Here is a 22,797-nt window from a genome sequence, read left to right as displayed (position 1 = left end):
CTATATCTGTAGGGAGCTGGTGAAGCTGGAGATTGATCACATTTGTGGGGCCCAAGCAAGGCCAGTGCTGAAAACAGGAAGAGCCCAAAGCAAGCCAGGTAAACAAGGTGTTCCAGCTCTGAGAAGGAAAGGGGCCCAGGCCAGCCAGGCAAACAAGTTGCTAGACAGCAGGGCTGAAACTGACATCATCCTTCTGAGTGTATAAGTAAACTTTGATACTGTAGGGAGCCACCTACTGATTATCCATTTAAGAAGGGTAAATACAGCTTTTAATGCAATCAAAGTAAATTTTAATTCATTTAGTGATTTATTAAACTTTGAAGAAGGTTCTATCAGTGGAAGAAGCTTGAGATATGAAGCTGAAAAAAATGTTACAATTGAAATAGAGTGTAGTGTTACAGACCTCTTAATCCCAGCACTAGTGAGGCTGAGGCAAGAGGATCACCTAGTGTTTGAGGGCAGCCTGGGCAAATGAGTTCAAGGTTAACCTTGGTGTGGAGTATATTTCCAGACAAACTCCTTTAGATTTTAAGGATCAGGGGATAGATAAGGATGCCTGTGGCCAGCTTTAGGACAGGATCCTACTAACTCAAGCACAGACTAGCGAAGTTATACAAGGGCGACTTAGTAGTAGACAACAACGCATGTGCTAGTTCAACCAACATGGAAGAATGTAAATATAAGAACTACCCATATAAAACACTAAAGACACAGAGTGTTCTCTTGCTGCTGCCTGTCTTTTCCCCGATACCTGGGTTTGAACTCACAACCTTGCACTTGCCAAGCAGGCACTTAATGACACTGAGCTAAACCTCCAGTCCATGTTCCCTGACTTTTGAACATTTTTCTACCCAAAGTGCATTCTTGCTGCAACCCATTGTGGCTCCTGAAGTTCTTGGGGTTAAGAACCACAAGAGGATCAAAAAAACAAAGAAAAGACAAGGCTGGGGTCAGGTAGAGCCCTTATCCTCCTGATGGGAGGAAAGGAACCGCCCAACCACTGTAGTACCTTTATTTATATACTGGGAAAGATGATGTCAATTTCAGCCCCTCTGCCTAGCAACCCATTGCTTGGCAGGCCTGGGCCCCTTGCCTTCTTGATGCTGGAGCTACTTGTTTACATAACTTGTTTTGGTCTCTGTTTTTTCCTGGCTGGCCTTGCTTTAGCTTCACACATGTGATCAATCTCCAGCTTCAGTGGCTCCCTACACATTCTCACCTGCCAAAGTACCTCTTCAGACCCCCGGCAGTAACACTTGATAAGATACTGTTTCAATAAACCATAAATAAATTAATTCATTAAAATGTTACAATCCAACTTTTATGTTTTGTGAGACAAGATATAGTTTAGGCTGGCCTTGACTTCACACTGGTCTTGAGCTTGCAGCCATCCTGCCTCAACCTCAAGAGTGCAGGGATTACAAACATGCATCACTATGCCTGGCATATGACCCAACTTCTTAAATGTAAATAAGCCCAGTACTTTTGAAATGTAGAAAAGACTAAAATCTCCTGGAAGTTTTCTGTTTTACCTTAAAATTTATGAGTCTGATTTGAAAAAACAAGTGAATGTTTGTAATCAACTACAATTTTTGTGAATTGTGTTCCTTTTTACACTCAGGAACAGTTTTCTGGGACTAAAGTCTTAATACGAGTATAAAAACTTTGTTCCACCTTTAAAATAAAATCACCCCAAAGCATTTTAGCACACATTTATCACAATTTGTTTTAAAAGTTGTATAGCTTTGTGCTGTTACTTTTTTTAGCCATATTTGTTTCATCACATTTTAGTTGTCTTTATGAATGTAACTGCATTTTTTTGTACACCAAGATAAAATTTCTTAGTTCATATAATGCTTGTCATTGGCAATTCCACTGAGACCAAGTTTCTAAGACGATAACCAATTTCCTATGACATGAATAGTAGTTAAGTCTAGGGATAGTTGTAAAAAGTTTCAAACGAAGGTTGAATAATGAAAACGACAGCAAACAACTGAACGATCTTAATTCTCCTTCCTTTTTAATGTGTATCAGTTAAACTGGGAGCGGTGGCGCAGGCCTGTAATCCCAGCACTAGGGAGGCAAGGGCAGGAGGATCTCAGGGAGTTCAAAGCAAACCTGGGTGACACAGGGAATCCCAGGCCAGCTTGAAATATACGGAAAGGCCCTGTCTGAAAACCGCATCTAGAATGTATGTCACTAAAAAAAATAAAGTATCATTTTCTTCAATTTAAGTCTTGAAATAACAATGGTAGGTCTATGAATGTCAGAAATTTTGTCTGCTTATCCAGTGTTGTCCCCAGAGTTCACAACAGTGCCTGAAGCACTGCAAGCCCTCAGCAAATGAAGAATAAAAGCGTGAGGCAGAGTAAAAAAGACAGTACACGTGGGGAGCAACTCGTCTAATCACTTGTACAGCCAGCACCCTTGCCTGGTTTGGCCGGCACTATGCATGCGCACAAAGCTCTTTGCAACGCACGGCCACGGCTTGGGCGACGCCGCTGCGCCTGCGCAGTTTGAGTCGCCCTCCCGCACCTGGCGCGTGCCGCCCCGTGCCGGACTCCACTTCCCAGAGGCCCCTGGGCGGCCCCAGCCGCCTGCGCGAGCGCGCGGCGCCTTTGTGAGTGAGGTCGGCGCCGGATCCGGACCTCAGGCCTGTGGCGGGGGAGGCGGTGAGAACGGCTGTTACCCTGGGATTGGATGGGCGCGTCACCCGGGGAGCCGGCAAGAAACAAGGGCGGTGTGGAAATGTGACGGCGTGTGACAGTGCGCGACTGGCCGCCGTGTGTGACTGCCGGAGACTCTTGTGACCGTGCCGGAGGCGTGGCAATGCGTGACTGCGGGAAGCACCGTTTGACCCGCGACGGCGTGAGGCCGGAGAGAGACCCGTGGAGCGCTGTGGAAATGCGACACTGTGTGTGTGACCGCCGGAGAGATGCGTGACCTGTGACAGTGTGCGACAGTGCCACTGTGCGTGGCCGTTGGAGGTCCTGTGACCGTGGAGGGACTGTGACAGTGCGAGACCGGGTCACTTGTGTGTGACTGTGCAAACAGTGCGTGTGACTGTGTGTGACGGGACGCAGTCACGCCAAGGTGAGCCTATCCACCAGCACTGTGAGACTAAGGCTACGGGGATGTGACCCTCTGTGTGACAGTGTGAGACTATGAGCCCGTGACGATATGTGAGACTGTCACAGCGTGAGAGCCCCGTGACAGTGAAGCTCCGGGGGGTGCGTGTGACTCTTTGACAGCCCCTGCCACGGGTGTATGTGGGAGACTGATACTGAGGCGCTCACAATGTGTAATGGTTTGGACCATGTGATAGTGTGTGTGAGTGCAGAGTGTGATTTTGTGAACAGTTTGTGCGTGGTGCTGTCGTAGGGGTTCTCGTGCACTTTAAATGCTTTATTCTGCAAGGCAGTAAAGTCCAGAGGAAAAGAATCACTGTTGAAAGATTCTTTTTAAAAAAAAAAAAAAATCGGTACTGGGGATTGAACTCATGACCACGTACTTGCAAGGGAGGCACTTATGCCACTGAGCTAAATCCCCAACCCCTGGTTGAAAGGTTGTGATGAGTATTCATGTACACACTGTGTCTCCCACACACACCACCACCACCTCCTCCCCAAAGAAATCGCTCCGAAAAATCAAGGGCTAGATTTTCAGGTCATTTTTTTATAAGCCAGGTTCATGATGTCCTGATTCTGGTTCAGCATCTCCACATCATATGGCCTTTCTGATGTATACTCTATGTAAAGATTTTTTTGAACTGGGAATCAAACTCGGGACCTCAAACTTACCAAGCAGGTGTTGTGCTGCTGAGCTGTATCTCTGGCCCCAAGATGTTTTCTTTAGGAACTCAATTGATGATTTTGTCTGTCTTCTGTTTAGAAAGGATAGGGACATATTTCATTTCATCATCATCACTTATAGAAAAAGTAAATATTTAGACCTAGTTTCTATTTTGGCTCAAGTATTTACTACCATGAGACCTTGGTACTCACCAGTGGAACACCTTCATGCATGAAAAGGTGGAGAAACCTTGTTTGGTAATACCGATCTGCAGTTGCTGTTATTGTTCATGAATATAAATGAGATAAGTTATGCACAGATATATATTGTAGTCTGTAGATATAAGGCACAGGGAGAAAAGGACTGTAAATTCAGTTAAACTGATTTCATTCAGTGATTCCTGAAGTCTGCCTCTGTGGTGGAAGGAGAAGAGGAAAGAAGGGTTTCTAGGCCTGTGATGCTGGGAGCTGCAGTTGCAGACCTAGCATTTTTATGGTTTCTTTTTTCTTCTCCAGCTCTGCTTTCTCAGGATATTGTTCTTCTCCCATAGAGGAACGAGAAGGAGGAGGTAGAACCATCAAAAATCCTTAAAGTCTTAAAGCCATGTCCGAGGTAAGAAGTGTTTCTTCTTTCTTACCTGAAGTGCTCTCTTACCTTCCAGGTTATTTGAACATTTTGATTTGCTTCTAAAACTTCCTATCCTGACAATATCTTTTTTATCCAATGACGCTGCTCCTCATGGTTTCCATTCCAGAAAAAAAAGAGATGCTAAAAAGGCCATGGGCTTCCTTTTTCCCTTCAGCTAATTAAGAGATCAAGGGAGGAAAAGTGTCACATCCTTGCCACCAGTTGGTGACTGAATTAGATGTAATGAGTTAGACAATACACTGGGCGTCCATAGCATAGATGATACTGCAATGGTGCCTGTTTCATTCCTAGCCTAGTACCTTAATCAGCTTTCCTCTTATTGGAATGAATCCTACCCTCACTCTGACCTGTAAGACCTTGTGTGCATCGCTTCTCATTATCTCAGACCTTTCCCATAAGTCTTTCCCTCTCTTCATTCCAGACACGCTGATCAAATTGCTGCCCCTCAGACTTACCAAACTCCTGTCTGAACTTTCGCATGTGCTCCCTGCTTCTTTAATTGTCCTCCCCTGGATATTGCCGTGACTTGCTGTCTCCATTTGTCTAACAATGGTTGTCTAACAATCATTACTTCTTCATTTAGGCTTATCTATAGTAAACACCTCTGTCACTCTCAATCACTTTTCACTCACTTGTTTTTTGTGACAGTATTTTACACTACCTAGTATAGTGTGATCTTATGTTTGAAGTGTTTTTGCTTTGGTAGAATTTTAACTCTACAAAGGAAAGGACTTCCATTTTGTATTTCTGACTCTTAGGATAGTGGCCAGGAGGTTGTAGCAGTTAGTAAATATTTGCCAGATAAATACATGAATGAACAAAAGAATTATGGAAATGAATCCCACCTTCACTCTGATATATAGGCTTATTCTTTCATCTGTGAGCTGGACAAGGACAGCAGGGGTCATTCACCTTCTGTTTCTTGTCTCTGACTTGCTAAAGGTGGGAGAGAAAGCACAGGGTACAATTTACAGAGTAGATCAAGCCCATCAGCCCTAGTGCTGTTTCCCGACCCTCATCTAGGCCTCCTGAATCATAATCTCTTGGTGCTACGTTTCTCAGGGAAATTTTAATGTACACCTTTCAAAAACTTTACCCAAGAGTATATATTTAAAGTATAGTTGGTGAAAATAGTATATCATTGGCTGGTATCTTGGTTATTTTTCTGTCAATTCTGAGACAAAATACCTGACACCCAAAATGGAGAAAGGAAAGATTTATTTAGCTCACAGTTGTGGAGGTTTCAATCCATAATCAGTTGGCTCCAAGGCAGAATGGCACATGGTAGAGGGCAATGGTTCTTGGTGGTGGAAAACAGCAAGAACATCAAGAGCAAAAAGGGAGGAGCACTGAAACAAGACTCTCTGTGCCTTATATTGTAGGTAGGCCACACCCACCCTAGTTTGGGTATAGAACTCACACCCATAACCCCAGCATTGGACCATGAATTAATCACAAATTCTACAAGCCTGACCCCATGACTGCATGAGTCTTTGGGGTCCATCCAGACACAACTCTAACAGCTGGCTTTTTAGAATCGAGGGGCTGGGGATTTAGCTCAGCGGCATAAGCGCCTGCCTTGCAAGCAGACAGTTGTGAGTTCGATCCCCGGTACCGATAAAAATGAAAAAGACCAAAAAAAAAAAAAAGAATCGAGACTGGTCTTTAATTAATGCTCAGTACATTTTAGTTTAATATTATTACATATAGATGCATATTAAAACATAGCTATGATATCTGTTTGTTTTCCACTTATGCCATTTGATTTTTATTCCTTTATCCTTTTTGCCTTTTAGATAAATTAGGCATCCCTCCTATTTTCTTATTAATGATACATAATTTTCATAAATCTTTTAGTGGCTACTTTTAAGATGATATGCAGCCATTACTTATTATGTAATAATCTTTACTGCCCCCATGTATCCTGATTTCCCCAAATGGAGAAATGCTGTGGCATTTAGTGTGAATAGCCTAGAATTTTATATTTGATTGGTTACAGTGTTCAGTTATTGCCCAGTTTTGTGCATATATGTATATCTTTTCTCTACCAGTCCGGATTCTCTTTGAAACCATATATTTCTCATAGCAGTTCTTTGACATATGTTGGATCTTGCCTAAAATTTTTGCTGTATGCAAGATGTTTCTTCAAAAGTATAGACAGTTTCACTCTAACCGAGGCCTGTGTCAGAACTAGTTGAGCAAGAATGTGTTTCTGTCATTTCAGGATTTGGTCACATTTGGGGATGTGTCTATAAATTTTACTCAAGAGGAATGGAAATGGCTGAGCCCTGTGCAGCGGAATTTGTACAGGAAGGTGATGTTGGAGAACTATAGGAGCCTGGTATCACTGGGTAAGGAAGTCTCCCCATAATTCAGAATCTGCACAGAGGATTGTGTTCCAGTGATATGATTGAGAAGCCTCCCATATGCTTCCCGAACTAAATTTCTGTTTCTCAAGCTTGGTGTCTTGGTATGCACCAGTAGTCCCATCTACTTGGGAGACTGAGACAGAAGGTTTTGTTTACTCTGGAATTCAGGGCCGGCCTGAGCAAGATCCCTCTAAAAACAGAAACAAAAGTTCTTATGCTCTGCAAAATAGGTTGACTTTTGCACGGTTGGTAGCTTCACTAGACTATTCCTGAAACATCTTTCTCATCCTTCCCTCCTATAGTGCCCACATCTTTCCTGATGACCAAATAATTTGATCTGATCTACAGATGTGGCTAATTCTTTTCTTATTTCTTGTAATCAGGAATTTCTGTTTCTAAGCCAGATGTAATCTCATTATTGGAACAAGGAAAAGAGCCCTGGATGATGAAGAAGGGAACAAGAGACCTGTGCCCTGGTGAGTGAGAAAGAATTAGGAAAGTACATACCATTGCAGGAAGGGTTTAGCAATTCTGAAAGGTTCCAGCTTATATGTGGTGCTTACCACGTAGATTTTATTAATGGCTCAGGGCCTGGAAAGAAACCCTGAGCTATCTCTACCATGAGCTCCCTAAATGTGTTCTCTTTGTCTGTGTTGTCTTACAAATTAGCGACTACTCTGTTAACCTGTATTCCTGTTCTGTGGGTCCAAATATCCCAACATCTTTACATTTAGTTTCATACAAGTTCACTGATTCCCATTTTTTACAAATCTACACTTTTTTTCCTTTCCAGTTACTCATTTTTTTTAGGTGCAAGGATCAATACATTTACTCATCCATTTATTCTTTTTGGTTTTTTTTACTTTTTTTTTTTAAAGGAAAAAAACAAAACAGTATAAGGGTACAAGTAATACAGACTTACAAAAAAAAAAAAAAAAAGGTAAGAAATCACTAGTTAATAGATTACATATTGGTCAGCCATTTATTCTTTCCCTGAGTTTCTGCTTTTAAGCATAGCATCCTCCTAAATTCTTGGAATTATTTAGAAGTTTGTGGACCATCAAAGCAAAAGAAAGTATTTCTGGTTTTATTTTCATATCTGTTAACTAGAGGAAGATAGCATTTAATAAAACTATAAGAAGAAAATAGGTTAGTAGGAGAAAAAAAGGATAAATTGGCTGGAGACAGAAGAAATTTATGATATGTGAAGATTTCTAAGTCTAGAAATGCAGTATACAGTGGAACTGGGGAAAAGACTCAGAGAAGAACTCTGATTTAGAGATACCAGTGGGAATAAATATCGCTAATTTTAAGAGGTAAAGCCTGATGCTGAGGCCTTTGCAGAAAAGCAGATCTTTGACAACTTTCTCAGCATCCTCCATTGTAAATAAATTACCTGTCTGTAGTTTCTGTCCTTGATTAAGTTTTAGCATTTTAAATTTGCTAGATAATTGCCCTTTTCATTTAGGGCATCAGACTTACTTCCATGAATTTGGACAGAGTGATCTCTTATAATTCTTTTTACTTTTTTATAATAGTTTTCTATTTTAACTTCCTATTTTAGATAGTAATTATTTTTGAAAGAATGTATTAGGCTTGCCACTCATAAATCAGTTTTATTTATTTTTCAAGACCCAACTTACGGATTTATCCTGTAACATTCTTCTGTTTTTCAATTATTTTTGCTGATTTTATTATTCTTTCCTTCTATTGTTGCATTTATTTCATTCTCCACTTTGCTGAAAGGAAAGGTTAATCAGTTAATTTAATATCTTTTTCAACAATGAAATTACTAAGGGCTATGACTTTTCTTTGTTATTCACCTAGCTCCTATGGATTCTGTTAGTTCTTTTGTTATTGATGTTTCCTAAATCTACTGTTTTGAATTTGCCCTTTTCTCAAGTTATTTAAAAGAGATCATTCTGGTTTTGTTGTATTTTGATCAATTATTTTATAATGTTAACATCAAAGAATATTTGTAGAGAAAACTTGATTTGTATGAATTGTACAATTTAAGGAACTCTTACACTTGCATATACTCATGAGACCATCACACAAGTACCACACATAGCATTAGCATCATTGCAAAAGATTGATTGTATCATTCAGTCTGTCCTTCTCTCCACTTCCAGTTTCAACCAGCGAAATGGTCTCTCTCATTTAATTTGGATTGTATCTAAAATAAGTGGAATCATACAATGTGGCTTATGTTTTATCTGGCTTATTTCACTTAGCGTGATAATTTTGAAATTCATCCACACTAGTGTGTGTTTGAATAGATTATTCTTTTTATTGCTGAGTAATAGTCCATTAAATAGTATTCACTGAGAATGGATAAATACATTATCTATTATCCATTCACTTGGTAGACGTGGTTGTTTCCAGTTTGGTGCTATAATAAATAAAACTTCTACGAAGCTGTCATATGTAGAACTTTATATAGACATATTTTAATTTTTCTAAATTCAGTCATATGGGAGTTATACGCTTAGCTTTGTAAGACACTGCTGGTTTTCTGAAGGTATTGTACCATTTTATATCCCCTCTAGTGATGTATGAGCATTCCAAGTGCTTCATGCTGTCACCTAATCATGGTATGGGCAGTACTTTTTGAATTAAAGTCACTCTAACGGTTGCTTTGTCACTTATTTTTTCATTTATGTGTTTCTTGATTGGTTACTTGCAATACCAGGGATTGAACTCAGTACCTCTGCATTCATCTACATCCGTGGCCCTTTTTATTATTTGCATTTTGCTTTGAACTGTTTTGTTTTCATTTTGATACGTGATCTTGCTAAGTAGCTAAATTGCCCAAGCTGGGCTTCAATTTGTGATCCTCCTGACTCAACTGTCCAGAGTGCCAAGATTATGTACGTGTACCACTACGTCTAGTTCATTTTGTGGTTTTAAAAAGAATTTCTGTGTTGAACGGGATGATGAGCACCTTTTATATGTTTATTGGCCATAAATCTACCTTTCATGAACTGTTCATTCGAACCTTTTTTCTCTATTTTATTGAGTTGTCTTATTGAATTGTAAGAGTTCTAAGTAGATTTCAAAGAAGGTTTTTCATTTTATATGCCCTGGAATATATGGATGACAATTTTGGCTTGGCTTTTTGTTTTTCTATTGCTATCTTTGGTAGGACCAAAATTTTCAATTTTTGTTTTTTGTTTTTTTGTCTTTTTCCTTTTTATCGGTACCAGGGATCGAACTCAGGACTGCCTACTTGCAAGGCAGGCGCTTATGCCACTGAGCTAAATCCCCAGCCCCAATTTTCAATTTTTGTAAAATCCAATTTATTGATTTGTCTTGGTCAGTGCTTCTAATATCTAATAAATACTTGTTTTGTTTAAATTCTTTTATTTCATTATTATAGCTACATCACAAAGATTTTCTTCTAGCAGTTTTATTGTTTTAGCTTTTACATTTCGGTCTGTGATCCACTTTGAGCTAATTGTAATATTTTTAGCTCATAAGCTAAAGACTGAGGCTCATTTTTTTCCCATTGTGAACATGCTGTTCATTACCCTTTATTGGAAAAGCCTTTCTCTTCTTCATTGTATTGGTACCTTTGCTGAAAATAGTTGAATACATGTGTTGTATGATCCTGATTCTGTACTGTTTCATTACATTGATTCACATGTTTATCCTTTCACCAGAACCACACCATCTTGATTACTATAGCTTTGTATATTTGTTGTTTCTTTGTTTTTTTGGTTTTTTTTTTTTTTTTTTGTCTTTTTTGAGACAGTTCAGGCTGGCCTTCAGCTCACTTTATAGCCCAGGCTGATGTTGAACTCACAGTGTTTCTCCTGCCTCAGCCTCCTAAGTGCCGGGGTTGCTGGTGTGTTACTCCACCCAGCTCAGATAGTGCTATTTGTAAAATTGCTCTGATTGTTTTAGATCACCTTGTATGTGATACACGTTTTGGAATGAAATTGAGAATTTCTACTTAAAAGCTTGGACTTTGATCAGGATTATGTTGAATTTATACATCGTTTGGGGAAGGATTGACCTCTTAACAACATTGAGTCTTCTAATCCATGAGTATGACATAAGCCATTTATTATAGGCTTTTTTAATTTCTCTGAGGAATATTTTAAAGTAACCAATGTAGTGTGGTCTTGTATGTCTTTTACATATTCTTTCTGGAGTCTTATGGTTTTGGGGTGCTATTACACATAGAATTTTTAAAATTACATTTTCCAGTACTACTAGTATGCAAAAATGTAAATTGATCTTTAGCTTTATATCTTTTTTTTTTTTTGTCTTTTTCCTTTTTATCGGTACCGGGGATCGAACTCACAACTGCCTGCTTGCAAGGCAGGCACTTATGCCACTGAGCTAAATCCCCAGTCCCCAGCTTTATATCTTGTGACCATACTATTTTCATTTTGTAGTAGTTCTACCAGTTACTCAGTAGATTCTTGATTTTTCAGTAGATTCTTGATGTCAGTAGATTTTTATAGAGTTTTATATTTTCCTTTCTGACCCTTGCCTTCTTTTTTTCTTGGTATATTGCAATGGCTAGCACCTCCTGTACAATGTTGAAAAGAAGTGGTAAGAAAAAATATACTTGTGTTGTACTAATCTTAGGACAATTTATATTTTATCTTTCACTGTTAGGTTAACACAAGCTATAGATTTTTCTTAGATGTCTGATCAAGTTGAAGTAACTCCTTTGTATTCTTAGTATACTAAGCATCTTTAAAATAAATGGGTCAGATAGTCATCATATTATCCTGTAATTTTTTTGTTTATTCTGTTAATATGGTGAATTGCATTGGTGATTTTCAAATATGAAACCAATCTTATATTCATGATGTCATATTTTTCTCATTGCTAGGACAAAATACCCAATACCCGCAAGTAAAGGTGGAGAGGTTTATTTTGGCTTAGGGTTCATAGTGGTTTTAGTCCACTGTTAGATGGCTCCAGGGTACTGGGGTATGGCAGACAGACCTCTCAGCAGGAGGAGGAGTGAGAGGGCGGAACCAAGCAAGGAAATACACCCTCCCAGGCAGCTCCCCTCTGGTGACTCAGCTCCTCCCACCAGGCCCCACCTCCTAACTGCAAGCCTGCTAAAAACCCCATAACCTAATCATCTTTCAAAGCCGTAACTTTAAGCATAGAAGGTTTGGGGGGATGTTCTGATATATACCATACTGATGAGATAAATTCTATTTGATCAAGATTATGCTTTTCATATATTCTTGGGTTTGCCACAGATTTATAAAATTCAAATGCTTATGTGCTATATAGGTCTTTAGGTTTACTTTCTTGTAATTCCTTAACTTGGCTTCAGTATCAAGTAACACAGGGCACAAGCACCTATCTGGCAAGCACAAGGTCCTGAGTTCGATGCTCAGTTCCAAAAAAAGATAATGCAGGCCTTCTGAAAACAAGTTGGGCTTTTGTGGTTGGTTTGTTTTGTGAAAGAGTTAAGAAGAATACTGCTGTTGCTCTCTTGTGTTTTTGGTGGAGTTTACCAGTGAAGACATCTGTGCAAGTAGTATTTTTTATGTTTACTGGATATATTGTTTTTCCAGTTATCTAATTGTTCTTAGGTTTACTGGATGTATTGTTTTTCTAGTTATCTAATTTGTCTTAGATTAGCTTTGGGAGGTTGTATTTTTAAGGCATCTGTGCATTTGTCTTAGTTTCCCAGTTTATTAATATCAGTTGTTTATAATCTTTGAAATGTCATAAGATGTATAATAACATCATTAAATTCTGATGTTGCTGATTTCTGTTTTCTGCTTTGTCTTCGTGAACCTACTTATGATTTAAAGAACCTACTTATGATTTATTTTCTCCATTGACTGTTTTCTAATTTGTTATTTTGTCTACTTAGCTTTTTTGTTTCTATTTCTTTTCCTTGAGTTTACTTTGTCTTTTCCTCCCTTCTTGAGGTGACATCTTAGATTATTGATTTTTATACTTTTAGTTTTTTTAATATAAGCATTTTAAAATTATAGACTTTGCTCTAAGTACTGTTAAGCTGTATCCAAGAAATTTTGACATGTTATATTATCATCATTATCAGTCACACTGTTATTTTCTGATTTCTCCAGTTATATGCTTTGACTTATGAATTATAGAGAAATAGATTAATTCGCAGATGTTTGAAGTTTACCAAACATCTTTTTTTAATTTAATTCTGTTGAGGGTGAAGAACTGTCTTTAATTTCCATGCTTTCATGTACTGCCACATGGCTATGGCCTGGCATATGGTCTGTCTTACTGATCACACATAAATACATGTTATACAGTTTGTTAGGCATATTGTTCTGTTAATATAAACCAGATAAGCATCATTCATTCTGTTAGGATCCTCTATGCATTTATACATCTTTTCTGGTTTCTTTAGTGGCTGAGCAGCTCTTACTACAGTTGGCCTAGTATGGTTATGGAGTTACCTATTTGTTACTTTCATTGCCAGTTTTTCTCTTAGTTGAGGCTCTGTATTAGATACACACATATTAGTAATTATTTCTTCTCCCTGATGAGTTGACCCTCTTATCATTATGATATGTTTTGTTTATCTTTGGCAGTACTTTGGTTTTGAAGTTTATCTGATATAAGTATAGGCACTGTATGAGTAAGCCTGATGTGTATAATTTGCATGCTGCATCTTTGTCTGTCTGGTTATTTATTTGCACTATATCCTGATATTTAATGTGAGTTTTCTGTGTACAGCATTGGGTCTTCCTTTTTTATCCATCACTACATTTTAAGTGGATATGTGGTCAATTAATATTAAGTACACAGTTTGAGCATTCCTAATCCAAAAACCTGAAAGGCTCCAAACTCTGAAACTTTCTGAGATATATGATATTTTCATATCATAAAACTTGTTTTATCTGAATATTTAAAATAATGTACAAAATTATGTGTATTTTATATGTTTAATGTATATATGAATCAGAGCTGAGCATGGTGGCACACAGCTATAATTCTAGCACTTCAGAGACTAAGACAGGAATATTGAAAGTTCAAAGCCAGCTGAGGCTATATAGCAAGATTCAATCTCCAAAATATAATAATAATAACAATAAAATGAATCAATAAACAAGTTTTGTGTTTTATACTGTGGGCCCATTCCCAAGTAATTTTACTATGTATATACAAATATTCCAAAATACCAAAAAAAATCTGAAATCCAAAACTCTTTTCATGCCTAACAGTGTGAATAAGAGATACTCAGTCTATAATTATTTGTGTAATTTTATTTGAATCTGCCTTAAAATTGCTTTTTAATTTACTCTTATTTATACACCACCCTCCCCCCACCCATTTATTTATTTGTTGGTTGGTTGGTGTTCTGAGGTAGGGTCTCACTGTGTAATGCAGGCTGGCCTTGAATTATGTAGGCCAGGGCCTTGAACCTGCAGCAGTTATGCTACCTCAGCTCTTGGAGTCTTAGGATTATAGCTGTGTGCCACCACATCTGCCTTTTTCCCTATCTTCTTATCTCTTTGACATCTTAGAATATTTTTTAGAATTTTGATTAATTTTGGGACATTTTAGTTACACATTTTTATATTATACTTTCAGTGACTGCTGTTGAGAAGTAGTGCTGAAAATATAGTCTGGGACCAGCAGTATCTCCTAGGAACTCGCTACAAATGTAGATTCTCCCCATGATGAATACATTCATCATGTATTACAAACATATACTAACATGTTTTTAAAAAAGAAATGCAGATTCTTAACGTCATCTCAGACCTACTCAATTAGAATCCTATATGTGTTTCATGGTAACCTATTTTAACAAATTCCTTAGGTAATTCTGATGTACTCTAAAGTTTGAGAATCACTGTTATCATAATTACAGTATATAAACTTTTTGATCTAATGAGAATATTAGGAATGACTATATTTGCATTTGTACCTTCTTTTCACTGTTTTATGAACTAAATCCATATTTAACTAGTTTAATTGCTACCTTGCAGTCATTTCATACTCTCTACCAGTGAGCCTTCAGGATTTCACTCTCATGTTACATTCTAGGAAAATCTCATGAATATGGTTTGTTATTGTTTCATCAGAGGGGAAGTTGGAGTTTGGAAGAGCATGAGGTGGGGTTTAGTGTCTCAAAGTATATTGTCTTTAGTATTGTTTTCCTATTTAATTTTGTTATGTACTGTGGTATCACATCCAGTTCAGTGGTAATACTCCACTTATTTTTTTAGCCATTTACCCGATTTATGCACACAAATTACTATAAGGAGTTATTGTGATATTTCATGTATTATTGGTTCCTTCTGTGTGCCCAGCCTCTTCTAGATGATGCTTGTCTGGGTGAAGAGAGAAAAAACAAAGTTCTTGCACGTGAAAGTTTACAGTCTAATGAGGACAGAGAGTAAATTAGCATGTAATGTATTAAATAAAAGTGAGGTAGAAGGAGGGAGAACGGTAAGTATGCACTATTTTTTGTTGGGCAGTTAGGGAAGGTCATAGTGAAGAGACAACTATGTAAGTAAAACCTCAAGAGAAGAAAGACTTTAAGGGATTGGGTGAAACAGATACTTCCAGACAGGAAAAAGCAGATGTGGTGTTCTTACGGTGGGGATAAAATGAGTACCCATTTGGCTAACGTAGTGGAAGCAAGTATGAGTATGAGGTGATCTGACGCCAGGCCTACTGGTATGTTTATAATCCCACCAAACGTGGGCAGTTTAACAAAATCCTTTCTTTTCTTGTTTGTTTGTTTGTTTGTTTTAACCAGGAATTGAACTCACGGCCTTGCACTTACCAGGCAGGTGCTTATGCTGCTGAGCTAAGTCCCTGGCCCCTCAGAATCATGTCTTAAAACAAGTTACAAAGGGCTGGGGCTGTAGCTCAGTGGTAGAGTGTTTGCCTCACATGTGCAAGATCCTTGGCCCTTAGCTGTTGGGCTAAAAAGAAAAGAAAAAAACAGAAGTGCTGTGATTTGGGATTGAAAACTGGAAGCCAAAAGATTTATCTTCTGTTAATAAAAGCAAGGTGTGTGACACAAGGTTAACTTCAGGTGTCAATTGAAGTTTATATTTAGTTGGAATTTATCACATAGGAAATGATTTTCACAGTACTGAAAAGAAAAGAAAAAAACAGAAGTGCTGTGATTTGGGACTGAAAACTGGAAGCCAAAAGATTTATCTTCTGTTAATAAAAGCAAGGTGTGTGACACAAGGTTAACTTCAGGTGTCAATTGAAGTTTATATTTAGTTGGAATTTATCACATAGGAAATGATTTTCACAGAGAACTTTCTGCAACTGCAAAAGTTCAACCAGAGAGTTTCATGAGCATTCTGATGTGTTTTTAGTCTGGAAGGCCAATGCTGGTTTTATATGATTAATGTAAAATTTTGCTTTGTAAAGCTAATTAAGTTAAATGCAGGATAACCTTTAACAAGAGAGAAAAGATATTGGAAGATTGTACAGCTACCTTAGATATGATATGATAATTTTAGATGATCTTTTAACTTCTTATGTTTTTCTGATATAGTTAACTGCTTATATAACTGCTTATTTCCTCAACTTTGTTAAGCCCTTACTATTTGTAATTTCATAGTTTTTAGACTACTTTAAAAGCTGTGAAAATCTTAAACTTCTTTTGTATTTTATCCTCCTAATTTTATTCTAGAAGTTTCTTATCTTACAATGAGTAAATAAAACATACTTATTTTCTTATTATCTTTCAGATTGGGAGTATGTATTTAGAGCCACTGAATTTTCAACAGAGCAAAATATTAATGAAGAATCAGCCAAAGTAATGACAATGGAAAGAAGCCATCTTAGTTACACTCTTGATTACCCCAATTTAAAAGAAAATTATGGAAGTGAGCACTGGTATAAAAATAAGTTGGGACATCAAGAGGTACATTCTAGTGAGTTGATCATCAGACATAAAGGAATCCTCTCTGAAGGTCAAAGTGATGAGTATAGTAAATCTTGGCAAACATTCCAGCAGGATGCATTACTAGATATACAACAGAATTTTCCTACAAAAGAAAGAGCATGTAAACATGAGTCACAAAAGAGAAGTTACCAGAAAAAGTCTGTTGAAATGAAATATAAGAAGGTTTATGTGGAAAAGAAACTTTTGAAATGTAATGAATGTGAGAAAGTCTTCAATCAGAGCTCATCCCTCACTCTCCATCAGAGAATTCACACTGGAGAGAAACCATATGCATGTGTTGACTGTGGAAAATCCTTTAGCCAGAGTGCAAACCTAGCTCAGCACAAAAGAATACATACAGGGGAGAAGCCTTATGAATGTAAAGAATGTAGGAAAGCCTTCAGCCAAAATGCACACCTTGCTCAACATCAGAGAGTTCATACGGGAGAGAAACCTTATCAGTGTAAAGATTGTAAAAAAGCCTTCAGCCAGATTGCACATCTTACTCAGCATCAAAGAGTTCATACAGGAGAGAGACCTTTTGAATGTATTGAATGTGGAAAGGCTTTTAGTAACGGTTCATTCCTTGCTCAACATCAAAGAATTCATACAGGAGAAAAACCTTATGTGTGCAATGTGTGTGGGAAAGCCTTCAGCCATCGTGGATACTTAATTGTACATCAGAGAATTCATACAGGAGAACGACCCTATGAATGTAAAGAATGTAGGAAAACCTTCAGTCAGTATGCCCACCTTGCCCAACATCAGAGAGTACATACTGGAGAGAAACCTTATGAATGTAAAGTATGTAGGAAAGCTTTCAGCCAGGTTGCATATCTAGATCAACATCAGAGGGTTCATACTGGGGAGAAACCCTATGAATGTGTTGAATGTGGGAAGGCCTTTAGCAACAGTTCATCACTTGCACAACATCAGAGAAGTCATACTGGAGAAAAACCATATATGTGCAAGGAATGTAGGAAAACATTTAGCCAGAATGCAGGCCTTGCTCAACATCAGAGAATTCATACTGGAGAGAAACCCTATGAATGTAATGTTTGTGGGAAAGCCTTTAGCTATAGTGGATCTCTTACTCTACATCAGAGAATTCATACTGGAGAGAGACCCTATGAATGTAAAGATTGCAGAAAATCTTTCAGGCAACGTGCACACCTTGCTCATCATGAAAAAATTCATACTATGGAAGCATTCTTAACCTTTTCCTCTCCCTCACCTTCACCCTCCAGTCAGTTGCCAAGACCTGTGGGTTTTATCTCCTAAATCTGTTCAGAATCTCCTTTAATCTGTTTTCATTTTATCATCTTTATCCATCTTTGTACATTAATCTATTTAACATAGATCCTTATGAAAATAGCTATTTTGTCTCCCTGTGTTCTCCATTGCCTCTGTCAGCTGTCCACATTCCAACCAAATTTGTTTTTAATGTAAAAGTTTTAATCATGTCATTTCTCCTTAAAATCCCCCAGTGACATCCCATAGGTTAAATTACACATGCCCCCACCCCAGTTCCTTAGTCCACACTACACTCCAAAGTCTTCATGTCAGTATCCATCTAATTCTCTGAACACTCCCAGATTTAAGAACTCATTCCAGTAGTAAAAAGTTCTGGGCTCTAGTCCTTGCTTTTCCATTTTCTAGCCCTAATTTTGGGGTGGCATTTTGTCATTTGTAAACATCAGTCTTATATTATGAGAGATATTGCTACTACTACCTCAAAAAATTAGAAAAATAATGCATGAAAATTTCTCATCACAGTGCCTAACATAAACTAATTCAGATATTAGTGTAAAATGAGAAGGAACTATGGCATACAAAAAAAGAGCTGCCCATCAACCAAAAATAACCAGTAACACAACTGGGAAAGTGTAAAGATTTTTCTTAATTAAAAATAGTAAAGTTGAGTGGTGAGATTTAATATAGTAGGAGGATCATTATATTTTATGATGATACAAAGGTGAAAGTGGATTTATGACCTGATAAGGAAAACAACATCATATAGATAACGCAGTTGTCAGAAGCTGGTTTTAAAATAAATTAAGAGGTAGCGTTTAGTGAGATATAGTCATCATTTACATGTAAGCAAAAGCAAAATATTAAACAACTTGATCAGTAACCAAAAAATAATAGAAAATAAGATTGATACTTTTTCCTAATTAGGCAAATGTAGTCTATCAAATCTATGTCATTTAAAAGTTGTTTTCCCAGCACTTGAGAGGCTAAGCCAGGAGGATCACTGCGAGTTTGAGCATAGCCTGGACTACACAGTGAGTTCAAGGCCAGCCTGAACTATATAGTAAAACCCAGTGTTAAAGGAATAGTAACACCTTTAGGAAAACCTGTGCTTTGTAATTCTCTGGAGTTCAAAACACTTCCTGTTGCCTTATAGCTGTCCTGGGTTGCTGTTTGCTGACTTTTGAAGCCTTTGAGTATGCAGTCAATGTAGTAACAAATGCACTTTTACAGATGCAAAGAGAATGATGAAAGTTTAATGGAGGGTAGAAATGAAAATGTGAATATACATTAATCCTCTAAGAATTTTCAGTGTTACACAGATGTCAGTAGTGGAAATCTATGGATTTTACCTCACTAAGTTTGAGTCAGTTTTCAAGTTTTAAAATACTGTGTGTGAACATACATGCACATTCATACAGATACACATAAAAAATGCATAAAAGTGACATTTCACGTCATGGGCTCAGTACTTGGGAAAACAGTACTGGGAAAATCTGACTCTGTTCTCTACAAAAAAATGTTCATTCTGTGCATGAAAGTTCCCAGTTGTTTAGCTGTGGAGTAAACATTAGTGGACACTTAACACAACAGGATGAGAACAACCTTGCTACGAGAGCCAGATGTCTCTGCTCTTCTCACACAGATTCATTGATTATATAAATACCTGAGTATAAAACTTCTATATGATCCAATGTAGCATAAATGTTTCTTTAAACCCTAGATTGGGAGAAAAATAAAAACTTCCCTTTTAAAAAATTCATACCTTTAAGTGTTCCTACAAATTAATCATAAAGTAACTTTTTCTCCCATTGGTAAAGAATATAACCAAGTGACAGGTAATTGGTATACATGTGATAAATACTGAATCTGAGCAGAAGAAATAGTTAAAACCAATGAGGTCAAAATGTTAATACATTGAGTAGAAAAAATGTATGCTAGAGCATAGGAAAGCTGCTTCTGCTGTACACATGTGGGAGAGTGTGATCTGTGCAGGCTTTCAGATAAGCAGTTTGCCAATATCAGAAGTTTCATTGAGAGAATGAACTTTCTTCTGCAATTAAATTGTCCTCCCTGTGGATCCCATTAAACACATGAGGTAATGTAAGAAGCTACCAAACAAAGCAAAGCAGTTTCATTAGCAGATTAACAGATATAAATTTTGTAAAAAAAAAAAAAAAAAGTATAGAAGTGTTCCTGAAATGCAGCAGAAGCTGCCACCTGAATCATCTGAAACGGGGTTTTGACAATGGGAGTGTCTGCAGAGGATCCCTAGAGAAGGAATCTGAAAAGGAAAAATACATAAACCACAGGTAAAATTCAGATGGCAAATGAATAAGTCCCTGTCTAACTCCACTCATACTGCCATGCAAATTCCAAAAGCGTAATATTTGGAGTGAGAAGAAATGTCATCACTGTCACTTTTGAAGGCAGTGAAATTTCTAAATGTTCACTATTGTGCACATTCATGGACAAGACAGTTGGTAGCTGAAAGGTTGAAAACAGTCTAAACGCCATCAGAGTTGTGACTAGAAATTCTACCCAACAGTTTAAGAATGGACGTAGTGATGGACTTGACTAAATGACTTAGGTGTGGAAAAAGCAAATTTTTCAGAATTCACATGGCGTGATCAAAGCATATGGTAAAATGTGTTACAGTAAAAAACATGGCCATTAGAGTCCCTGGTTATTCTCACCCTTATTTCAGTTATTCTGTCATTCTTGCCACCCTTGCTTGAGACAGCATTTCACTCTGAAGTTCAAGATGGCTTGAGCTCACTTTGTAGCCCAGGCTGGCCTCATCTCGTAGTAATCCTCCTGTTGCAGTCAACTGAGTGCTGGGATTACAGGCCTGTGCCACCATGCCCAGCCTCTTGACACTTTCTGAAGTCGTACTGGAAGTCTTTCATGAGTGCCTTATTTGGCACTGTCGTGGCTGCCTGGATGTCTTTAATCAGTTCAAAATGTTTACCTTGCAAGATCATTTTGAGTTTGGGGAAGCATCAGAAGTTACACAGCATCAGATCCAGAGAGTAAGCTGGATGAGGGCAAACTATAATGCTTTTGACAGAAACTTCATAAATGTTGGTCAGTGAAGAATGAGTTTAAAAATGGTAATGTTTACATTTGGAAATTTTATTACAGTAAAAGACATTTCTATGGATGGCATCTATATGCCCCCTCACTTAAAGCACATCCTATCTGTTGGGCGCAGGTGCTCAACATACTCCGCCCAGGACCAAGGACCATGTCAGCTTCCGCAATGTGCTACGTCCCTCTCCAAACTAGCCACCCCGTGCACACCCCATGCTCACTCCATATTCGCCCCGTGCTGACTCTGTGGCAACCCCTGATTGGCCACAGCTGGGTATACTAGCCAGAGCCCGCGTCCCATCCCAACCCTGCCTCCTCGTGGCAGCCTGTGATTGGTCACGGCCAGATATATAAGCCAGAACCCGCGTCAATAAAGCGGCAGTTACCTGTTACCAACAAGAGCGTCCTCTGTCTCATTGGGGGGCTGCGCCGGTCAACTGGCGGCCCATACGGGGAACCTCTCTCTCTCCGATGGAACAGAGATGTTAACAGGTAAAACTGCCAAAACGCTGGTAGCGGGGGCTACAGCGCCAGATAGCGGGGGCTGTTGGGCAACGTTGGGCGGACGCGTCACAAGGGATTGAGGAACTTGTAAAGAGAGTTCCAGGAGCCGTAAAAAGGCGGGCTATGGGGGCACCATGAAGGGGCACAGGGATTAAGCTGTCCCCTAAAGAGAAATCTATCTTAAGATGGGTAACACTGCCAGTTAGCCGCTGTTAATTGCTTTGAGCGACTTACTGAGTGATGGAGGCAGCAGGGAGAGTTTTTGGAGACGCAGAGACAGCCATGCCGCTCATTAAGCAGCTCATTTTTGAACAATGCACCAAAGAATGTCGCTCTGCTATTAGCCCATACAAAAATAGACCCCTTGAGGCATGGATGAAACTCTGTCGGGAGATCGGGGGACCATTAACCAACTCAGGACTGGCGGCCATGTTGATGAAGCTAACCAGAGAAAATCAGGGAGGCAGAGCGGCGCCACAAAATGGCGCCTGCCTGAAGGAGGGCTGTTTCAAATGTGGTAGGCAGGGACACATAAAAAGAGACTGCCCGACCTGGGGACCTGGAAGAGAAAACGCTCCTCCCCCTGAGAACCGAAAGTGCCCTAGATGTAAAAAGGGGAACCACTCCGCTGCGGAGTGCCGCTCAGCTTTTGATATAAATGGAATGCCCCTTACGGGCCGGAGCAGCAGGAGATATATCAGCCCTTTTCCAATTAGGCCAGACTACAGAGACCCCAGTCCGTGTTTTTCATAGCAATGTTTCAGGGGTGAGGAGCAACAATTCCTTCACACCCTCCACCTACAAGTCTCAAAAGGCCTTCAATATCACAAAAACCCCAATCTGCCTGCAAGCTCCCTACCTTTTTCTGTTGTTTGAAGCCACCACAAATATGATTTTTCTAAATTGCTCCACCGCAACCTGTTATGTGTCACAATGTTGGGATAACAGTACACTTTCAGCTGTCATTATGCAGGTACCCCAGTTCGTACCGATTCCAGTTATGGCGGACCCAGACGAGCTTCCTGTGATCCAGCTCGTGCGCAATATATTGCCATAAACTTGGGCCAACTCTCCAATTGGATCCATAAAGCTTTCTCTTTCATAAAGGAATGGGCAGGAATAGGGGCTCTGGCTACCATGGCTACACTTGCCGCATTCGGCAGTCTACTTCTGCTCTGTCGGATTCGCAGACAAAGGAATAGGGACAAGGTAATTATCAAACAAGCATTGCGGGCCGTGGAATCCGGTCAAAGC

General features: G+C 38.8%; 1 protein-coding gene across 5 annotated transcripts; it reads left to right on the top strand.

The window, feature by feature from the left end:
* The first annotated feature begins 2,560 nt into the window (after positions 1 to 2,560).
* LOC101788406 (zinc finger protein 583) lies at positions 2,561 to 18,069 on the top strand. Of its 5 annotated transcripts, none has more exons than XM_023566074.2 (5): positions 2,561 to 2,672; positions 4,308 to 4,404; positions 6,665 to 6,791; positions 7,193 to 7,285; positions 16,499 to 18,069. In XM_023566074.2, the coding sequence occupies exons 2-5, from the start codon at positions 4,396 to 4,398 to the stop codon at positions 17,974 to 17,976; spliced, it is 1,707 nt and encodes a 568-aa protein (XP_023421842.1). In that variant the 5' UTR covers positions 2,561 to 2,672; positions 4,308 to 4,395; the 3' UTR covers positions 17,977 to 18,069. The 5 variants fall into 5 exon arrangements, with proteins under 5 accessions (XP_023421842.1, XP_013010841.1, XP_004999857.1 ...); XM_013155387.3 differs by having other exon boundaries at positions 2,589 to 2,914; XM_004999800.4 differs by having other exon boundaries at positions 2,589 to 3,093.
* Positions 18,070 to 22,797: the final 4,728 nt, after the last annotated feature.

The sequence above is a fragment of the Cavia porcellus genome, unplaced genomic scaffold (genome assembly GCF_034190915.1).
Source record: "Cavia porcellus strain 051 isolate PalLab524CR breed Dunkin Hartley unplaced genomic scaffold, mCavPor4.1 scaffold_7, whole genome shotgun sequence".
Lineage (NCBI taxonomy): Eukaryota > Metazoa > Chordata > Mammalia > Rodentia > Caviidae > Cavia > Cavia porcellus.
This window is presented reverse-complemented; position numbering and strand designations above follow the sequence as displayed.

Excerpts from the sequence above, each read along its gene's own strand:
- LOC101788406 (XM_023566074.2), top strand. Across the intron at positions 6,792-7,192 it reads TAGGAGCCTGGTATCACTGG|GAATTTCTGTTTCTAAGCCA; the intron begins GTAAGGAAGTCT and ends TCTTGTAATCAG. Across the intron at positions 7,286-16,498 it reads AACAAGAGACCTGTGCCCTG|ATTGGGAGTATGTATTTAGA; the intron begins GTGAGTGAGAAA and ends ATTATCTTTCAG.